At 67.9% G+C, this 7,434-nt stretch overlaps 2 protein-coding genes across 2 annotated transcripts in view; one reads left to right on the top strand and one right to left on the bottom strand.

Annotated features, from left to right (window-relative positions):
* PMEL (premelanosome protein) overlaps positions 1–2,193 on the top strand; it is a 5,297-nt gene extending 3,104 nt beyond the window's left edge. The window contains exons 5-10 of the mRNA XM_006035246.2: positions 6–401; positions 491–937; positions 1,090–1,215; positions 1,381–1,465; positions 1,543–1,833; positions 1,910–2,193. Coding sequence (XP_006035308.1) covers positions 6–401; positions 491–937; positions 1,090–1,215; positions 1,381–1,465; positions 1,543–1,833; positions 1,910–2,045 — 1,481 coding nt within the window. The 3' untranslated portion in view covers positions 2,046–2,193. The remainder of the gene's footprint in view (positions 1–5; positions 402–490; positions 938–1,089; positions 1,216–1,380; positions 1,466–1,542; positions 1,834–1,909) is intronic.
* Positions 2,194–2,482: 289 nt separating this feature from the next.
* Positions 2,483–7,434, bottom strand: part of DGKA (diacylglycerol kinase alpha) — a 7,113-nt gene continuing 2,161 nt past the window's right edge. The window contains exons 8-23 of the mRNA XM_025191393.1: positions 7,135–7,365; positions 6,857–6,945; positions 6,586–6,705; positions 6,406–6,504; positions 6,136–6,225; positions 5,824–5,897; positions 5,587–5,661; positions 5,285–5,370; positions 4,735–4,824; positions 4,348–4,508; positions 4,205–4,269; positions 4,041–4,131; positions 3,715–3,904; positions 3,225–3,345; positions 3,078–3,138; positions 2,483–2,976 (exon numbers count right to left, since the gene is read on the bottom strand). Of these exons, the coding sequence (XP_025047178.1) occupies positions 2,878–2,976; positions 3,078–3,138; positions 3,225–3,345; positions 3,715–3,904; positions 4,041–4,131; positions 4,205–4,269; positions 4,348–4,508; positions 4,735–4,824; positions 5,285–5,370; positions 5,587–5,661; positions 5,824–5,897; positions 6,136–6,225; positions 6,406–6,504; positions 6,586–6,705; positions 6,857–6,945; positions 7,135–7,365 (1,742 nt within the window). The 3' untranslated portion in view covers positions 2,483–2,877. The remainder of the gene's footprint in view (positions 2,977–3,077; positions 3,139–3,224; positions 3,346–3,714; positions 3,905–4,040; positions 4,132–4,204; positions 4,270–4,347; positions 4,509–4,734; positions 4,825–5,284; positions 5,371–5,586; positions 5,662–5,823; positions 5,898–6,135; positions 6,226–6,405; positions 6,505–6,585; positions 6,706–6,856; positions 6,946–7,134; positions 7,366–7,434) is intronic.

Genomic DNA, 7,434 nt, shown 5'->3' with positions numbered 1-7,434 from the left:
CTCAGTGGACGTGGCACGGGTGGAGACGGTGGCCGTGGCGGGTGCAGAGCCGGGGGTGGCCGAGCGCTTCGTGAGGAACCGGGCCGTGTCCTTCACGGTCCGGCTGCATGACCCCAGTGGGTACCTGACGGGCGCCGATGTCGCCTGCTCCTGGGACTTCGGGGATGGCAGTGGTACCCTCATCTCCCGTGCTGCCCAGGTCACCCATACCTACCTGGCCACCGGCTCCTTCACTCCCCGTGTCGTGCTGCAGGCCGCCATCCCCCTGGGCCGCGGGGGCACCTCCCCGGCCCCAGCCACAGCCACGGGCCCCCCGGTGCAGCCCACCAGGGCCACAGCAGCAGCCACAATAGCAACCGGTGGGAGCCCCGGGCAGGCCACGGTGCAGCCACCAAGCAGCGGTAAGTCCAGGGGGGCATCCCCAGGGAGGAGGTACAGAGCCCTGGCGCCAGCCCAGCCTCACTCTAGCTTTGCCTCTCTCTGCCCCCAGCACCCACGGCTGAGGCCACAGGGTCCCCAGCATCCGGGGCCACAGGGTCCCCGGCCACCCCATCCCCAGCATCTGACAACCCGGCCACGGCGTCCCCAGCATCTGATGACCCGGCCACGGCAGCCCCAGCATCTGGCGACCCGGCCACAGCGGCCCCAGCATCTGGTGACCCAGCCACGGTGGCCCCAGCATCCGAGGAGCTGGCCACAGAGCCACTGGCCACGGCAGGGCTGGCTGACCCTGATGCCGGGACCACGCTCCCTGCAGCTGCCACGGCTTCAGGGGTACCCAGCATGGCTGCCGCCCCCGGGCCGGACCTGGCCGTGGCATCCGTGGACCCCCTGCTCCCAGCTTCCACCTCCCCTGCTGCAGACCTGCCTCCCACCACAGGCTCTGCTGGGCCCAGCCTCCCTGCCAGCGTGGCCAGCACCAGCTCCGGGACAGCAGGTAGGTGGCAGGTGAGGGTGGGAGCTCCCCTGGGGCCCCAAATGCATCCACGTCAGCTCCAAGCTCCATCCCCCAGGAGCTCTGCTGCCCTGAGGTCCCCCTGCCCTGTGGGGGCTGGCGGGTCTCCCCTTCTCTCTCTACTTGCTCCACAGAGGTGACCGCCAGCACTGCAGTCCCCAGTGCCGCTCCTGCCCTGGTGCTAGCCAAGAGGCAGGCACCGCCCAATGGCTGCGTCCTCTACCGCTACGGCACCTTCTCCACCCAGCTCGACATTGTCCGTGAGTCCCAGCACCGCAGGGAGGGCGTGGGGGGCAACGGGGGCACCCCATCCCCTTCTGCTGGGACACTCCTACACCCCACTGCCTGCTTTCCCTGGGGTGCCGTGGTAGTCGGGATTGGGGGTGGGGGTGTCCCCCGTAGGGGCTGACCCCATTCCCTTGCAGAGGGCATTGAGAGCGTGGAGATTGTCCAGGTGGTGCCGGCGGCCGGCGAGAGTGCAGTGGAGCTCACTGTGACATGCCAGGGCAGGTAGGGCCGGGGCCAGGGCTGGGGGGTAACCCCACACCCTCCCCTGATGCCCCCCTGAGCTTCCCCTGTGCCTGCAGCCTGCCCGATGAGGTGTGTACAGTGGTGATGGACGCGGCATGCCTGGCGCCACAGCAGACCGTGTGCAGCCCGGTGCCAGCTGCCCCCGCCTGCCAGCTGGTGCTGCACCAGGCCTTCAACCAGTCCGGCCAGTACTGTCTCAACGTCTCGCTCGCCAACCCCAGCGGCCTGGCCATGGCCAGCACCCGCGTCACCGTCGGAGGTGCAGACGCTGCCGGGACCCGGGTCACACTGCTCGTGGGGCTGGTGCTGGTGGCCGTGGCCCTGGGCGTTGTGGGCCTCGCCTACAGGTGAGTCTAATCCTCCCTGCCCCCTCCTCTCCCAGCCATGGCTGGGGGATGCTAACACAGCCTCCTTCTGCCCCAGACGCAACGTGCGGTTCGACCCTGGTGCCCAGCTGCGCCTGCCTGACCGTGCTGCCCTGCGCCTGCTGCTGCGCCGGGCCCTGGGCACTGGTCCCCACAGTGAGAGCAGTCCTCTGCTCAGCGGCAATGTTGTCTAGAGCCAGCGGCAGCCCCGGGACCTGCTGCCAGGTGGGGGGGGACGGGACCCCCCCCCAGGATGCCTGGCACCAGGTCTCCCATTGCCACTCTTCCTCTGTGTCCCCCCCAACACCCCCTTGGTCCCAGCTATTAAATGCTCAGACTCCACCTGCCTCCGCTTGACTCTGTCTGGGGTGGGGGAAAGATGGGGTCAGGGAGGCCCTTGCCCTGCCCACACCCTCCTGGAACACCCATGTGTGGGCTCCCATAGGGGAGGGGGTTACCTGCCAAGTGAAGAGCGAACCCAGGTGTCTGGGCACCCTGTGTGCACATGATCCTGGCGGCCAGTCCTGCACTCCCCTCCCAGAGCCGAGCCTGGAACCCAGGCATCTGGCCCAAGCCCAGGGGGCCCCCGCCCCTACCCTGTCTACCCCCCATGAAGCCAGAGACCACGGGAACCAAACCAATGCAACCTTTATTACTGGATGAGGCACTTGGAGGACGGGGGGAGGTGCAATAAATAGGGCGATGCTGGGTGGGGGGGGGGCCCTGGGAGCCAGCAGCCGGGGCAGGGAGCTGGGTCGGGTGGGGGGGATCGGGGGGCCCTGCCCCACACCCCCATCCCAGGGGCATCACAGGCCAGGATGCCCTCTTCCCCAGCCCGGGGATCGATGCCACCATGAGATTGTGGATCCAGCAAGCAGGGGAGGCCCAGTGGGCAGGAGACGTGTCAGGTGTCCCCCCTCGAGGCTGATATGAGCAGCTGGGCTGGGCCCGAGTGCAGGAGACCCCCAGGCAACGTAGCAGATGGAAGCGGGGTCCCCGGGGTGCCGAGCTGCAAGGGGGGTCCCCTCAGGGCTCAGGGGGGCCCTTCTTGAGGCCGAAGAAGCTGGAGGAGCGCAGCGGGGGGGCCATGAGCATCGGCGTCTGGTTCTTGTGCGTGATCCGGATCTGCAAGGGCCATGAGCCATGTTGGCAGTGGACCTGGGGGGAGGGCATGACCCATGGCCCTGCCCGGGAGGGAGATGCACCCCCCACAAGGGGGCACCTACCGTGCAGGGCGGCTGCATCCAGGGCTCCCCGTCGATCTGCATGGGCAGCGGCTTCAACGTCCTGCGGAGATGCCAGGTCAAGTAGTGGCAGCAACCCTTCCCCCCGCCCCCGTGCCAGGCCCAGCCTTGCCCCACTCCCCGGCTCACCTCAGCGTGATCTCGGAGCACTTGGCCAGGCGGGCGCCGGCACTCTTCAGACCCGTGTAGATCTGCCCCATCTCCAAGGCGCCCTCCAGCCCTACCACCTCCAGCCGCTTGTCGCTCAGGTCTGTGAGGCAGGGAGGGGGTGCTCGGTGCTGTGCAGAATGCGGCTGGGGGGAGGCATCACCCACTGCCTTGGGCCAGGCCCCCCCAACCTGCCCCCTGCCAACTACACTGGCCCCCACAACAGGCTGCTGCACCCATACAGTCCCACCCACTCAGGCCCCGCCCCCTACCAGAAGCTCCACCCTGCAGCCACTCTCATCCAAGCCCCGCCTCTAGAGGTCCCACCCATCTCCAGGCCCCACCCTCTGCCAGCAGCCGCACCCTGCAGTCATGCCCATCCAGGCCCCACCCCTGCTAGAGGCCCCGCCCTTCGACCTCGCCCACCTCCAAGCCCTGCCTGTCAGGGGCCCCGCCCCCTGCCCCGCCCCACCTTGCACACAGGTCTTGAGGGCCTCGGGGTCGGTGACGGCCTGGGGCTGTGCCGCGCTGGGCGGGTGCCGCGCTTCACCCAGCGGCTTCTTGGTCTCACCCCAGAGGTTGGAGCCGCCGTGCATGCTGGGAATGTTGAGCACGGCGATCCCCGACAGCGCGCTGCTCAGCTCCAGGGGGGTCCCGCAGCACTGAGGGGGGAGGGGGGCGGCATGAGCGGGGGGGCAGGGACGGATCCCCCCAACCCCGGGGCCAGCTCGTCTGGGGCAGCTCCCAGATGGTCCTGCCCTGTCAGAGGGGCGGGGGCCAGGTGCAGGGTGCCCTCACCTCGATGCTCAGACACTCCTTCAGCTTCTTGCAGGTGGCAAAGATGGTCTCGGACGTGGCGAACTCAAAGTACCAGAGTTTGTTCTTCATCCTGCCAGGAGTGGGGGGTTAAATCTGGAGGGGGAGGCAGGAGTCCCAGCTGCTTCCCCACCCCCCATGCCCACCTGCTGTTGAACTTCTCGGGGTACTTCTCCCGCATGACGTGGAAGCGGTGGGCGATGGAGGCGTCCTGGGGACAAGGCAGTGTCAGGGCTGGGGGGGCTGGGACCGGCCCAAGGCCCCCCCCTCCGCCCCCACTTCCCCATACCACGCCAATGGAGAAGTAGTTGTTGATGATCTCGTAGGGCACCGGGTCGCCCTTCTCAGCCGGGTTGTCAGGCGTCACCTGCACCAGCCAGCGGTCCATCTGCACCACGCTGCTGCTCTCCACATCCCGCAGCACTCGCAGCAGACTCTCCCCGTCGTACCCTGGGGGGGCAGTGGGATCTCGGGGCCCTGCCAGGCTGCCTCAGCCCGGGGGGCCTAGGGGTCCAGCGGGGTCAGCCGCAGGCTTTGACCCCAGGGGCCGTGGAGAGGAAACAGAGCCTGCTGGACTTGCACATGCATGTGCAATGCAGAGGGTCTGGAGCACACTGGGCTGCTGGGCTGGGGCACAGCCCAGCTCCGAGGGCCCCACGGGACTGGGGTCACTCACCTCCTCCCCAGCGCAGGCACCGTGCCAGGTCATTGCCAGTGCCCAGCGGAAGCACAGCCACGGGCGGCCGGCGCGGCAGGTTGGCCTTGTCTGCAAAGCGGGGAGTCATTTGGGGGGGGGGGGTTTCAGTGCAAGCAGGGCCAGGGCTCTATCCCGTCCCTGCCCTGCTCCCAGGCTGGCCAGGCTCACTGCAGTGCGCAACGCTACCCACTGCCACCAGGGGGCAGCACGGACTCGGTAAAGGCCTGGGACTGGGCCCAGGGACAGGGAACTGGGGCATCCCAGACACATGGATGCACACTCACGGAACCCATGAGTCCGGGACATACATGCCTGCACACACATGTGCAGAGTCACCATGGAACCCAGGTGTCCAGAACACATGGACACCAGCCCCACTGGAACCCAGGTGTCCGGGATGCACGCATGCAGACACACACGGGCCCTGTCCCACTCCTCCTACCCCCCACAGCCCCCGGCATGTGCTCCAGGGGCTGTCACCCTCCCATGACAACCTGGCAGCCTCCCACTCCCACCACTGCATGCCCACCGATGGCATCCAGGATCCAGCCCACGGTGCCATCGCCGCCACACACCAGGATCCGGAAATCAGGCACATCCCGGAAGAAATTCAGCCTGCAGCAAGCGGGTGCCGGTCAGGGCCAGGGTGGGGCCTGCAGGAGCTGGGGGCTACCCCCCAGTCTGTCTGATGCCCTTCACTCCCGACCCACAGCCCCGTCCCCCCAGCCTTACCAGTGCTCCTCACCCTGGACCCGCAGCCCCCATCTATCCCGGTGCCAGGCCCCCAGCTCCCTTCTGCCCCTTGTGCTGTGCCTGGAGGGCTGCACTCACCCGGGGGCTGGGCCGCCCTTCAGGAGGTTGTAGACCTGCCGCGGGTTGAGCAGATACTGGAACTTGCGCAGCACCCTGGGACAGGAGACAGGGGCACGTCAAGTGGGTGGGGAGTGTCAAGGGGCAAGTGTCCTGGTTTCCAACACTCCCCCATTCTCCCCCTCCCATGGACCCACCACCCAGGACTCCCAGCCAGGAACCCAGGAGTCCAGGGCCCCGCAGCCCCCTGCCCCTCACCTCTCGCCTTGTTTCCCACCACTCTTGGGGTTGACGAAGACCAGGAGTGGGTGGGTGTCGGGCACTGGCACGTCCTGTACGGCGGGGAGGGGAGTCACGAGGGGGCACCCACACCCCTACCCCGCTCAGTGCCATGGACCCACCTGTGTGCACATGTATGTGCAAAGGATGAGCATGCACGTGCAAGTGCATGCTTTCCCATGGGCCAGGCCTGACATCAGATGGAGCTGCCACCACCCCCACCCCATGTCCACACTCCCTGGAGTCACCAAGGCACCCGCAGACGCTGGCTCTGCCCCCTGACACACTCACCCGCAGCGCCTGTCCCTCAGGAGGGGTGATGGGGGGTGCCCCCTCCTCCATGGGCGTCCCCCCGCCACTCTTCTGGCTATTCTGTCGCTCCTGCAGAGACAGAGCCCCGGTCACTCATGTATGCGGGCACATCTGGGGGCTGGATCCCAGAAGATCCCGGGGCAAGTTCCACGGCCAGCTTGGGGTTCCTACCCCCTGCATCCCTGGGATGTGCCCGGTCTGTGGAGCCCCCCTGCCCTGCCCTGCCCAGGGCAGTGTGCCTGCACTCACCAGGACGCCAGGGTAGATGGCTGCTGGGGGCAGCACATGATCACGCAGGGCCCCGCAATCGCAGGCCTGGGGCAAGTTGGACGCGCACTCTTCATGCACCTGCGGAGGCAATGTGTTCAGAACTGCCCTTGCCCCCCGCCCCCTGGCCCAGCCCAGCCCAGCCCAGCCCAGCCCCCACACCTTGAGGTGGCAGCAGACGCAGTGCAGCCCTGTCAGGCTCTGGAAACTCTTGATCTTCTTTTGGCACCGGTCGCACTTGCTGGCCTCACAGCCGCCCTTCACCCATACGTGTAGCTGCACCTGGGGGTGTAAGCCAGATGCCTGGGTTCACCCCCCAACTCTGGGAGAGGGGGCTGGGCTCGGGCAGGGTAGAGCAGGGGGGCTGGGAGCCTGGACGCTTGGGTTCCCTCCCAGTCCCCTGCCCTGTGCTGGAGGGGCCGCCCGGACTCACGCTGGCCTCGCGGCGGGACTTGGCGTAGGTGCTGATGCAGTTGGGCGGGGCGCGGCGGGCGCAGCGCTCGTGCACTGTGTACTTGCAGACTGCAGGCAGTAGGGGGCGACACGCATGTCATGGGAGGGCAGGGCTTTGGCACCCTCCAGCCCCACCCTCCGCTCTGACCTTGGTCAGGCGACGTGGTGCCACCTGCCACTGGCTGGGGGGCCGATCCCCCCCCATTGGAGCTGTGCGGCAGGGGCTCCCCTCCCTGCCATGCCACACTGCGGACTCACAGGTGCAGCAGAGCCCCTGCTTCCGCAGCCCGAGTAGCAGTGCCTCGCACACGTTGCAGTAGACCGGCCGGTTGAAGTGCTTTAGGCGCCACATGTGCTGCCCATTATCCTTCCTGTTCTGGGGAAGGCAAGGGGCAGGGGTGAGGGGGTGCCAGGGGAGGGGGGACAGAACAGAGGGGAGCCCTGCCTGCTGTGCACCCCATCTCCTAATTTCTGCAGGGATCGAAGCCCCTGGAGCCTGAGGGGGGCTGCTTGGCCGTGCTCCCCCCCCAGGGTCATGCCACCCCCCCCCCCACATGG

This window comes from Alligator sinensis, unplaced genomic scaffold (assembly GCF_000455745.1).
Source record: "Alligator sinensis unplaced genomic scaffold, ASM45574v1 scaffold1065_1, whole genome shotgun sequence".
Classification (NCBI taxonomy): domain Eukaryota; kingdom Metazoa; phylum Chordata; order Crocodylia; family Alligatoridae; genus Alligator; species Alligator sinensis.
The sequence above is the reverse complement of the archived record's forward strand: the minus strand, read 5'-3'. Positions and strand labels throughout refer to the sequence as shown.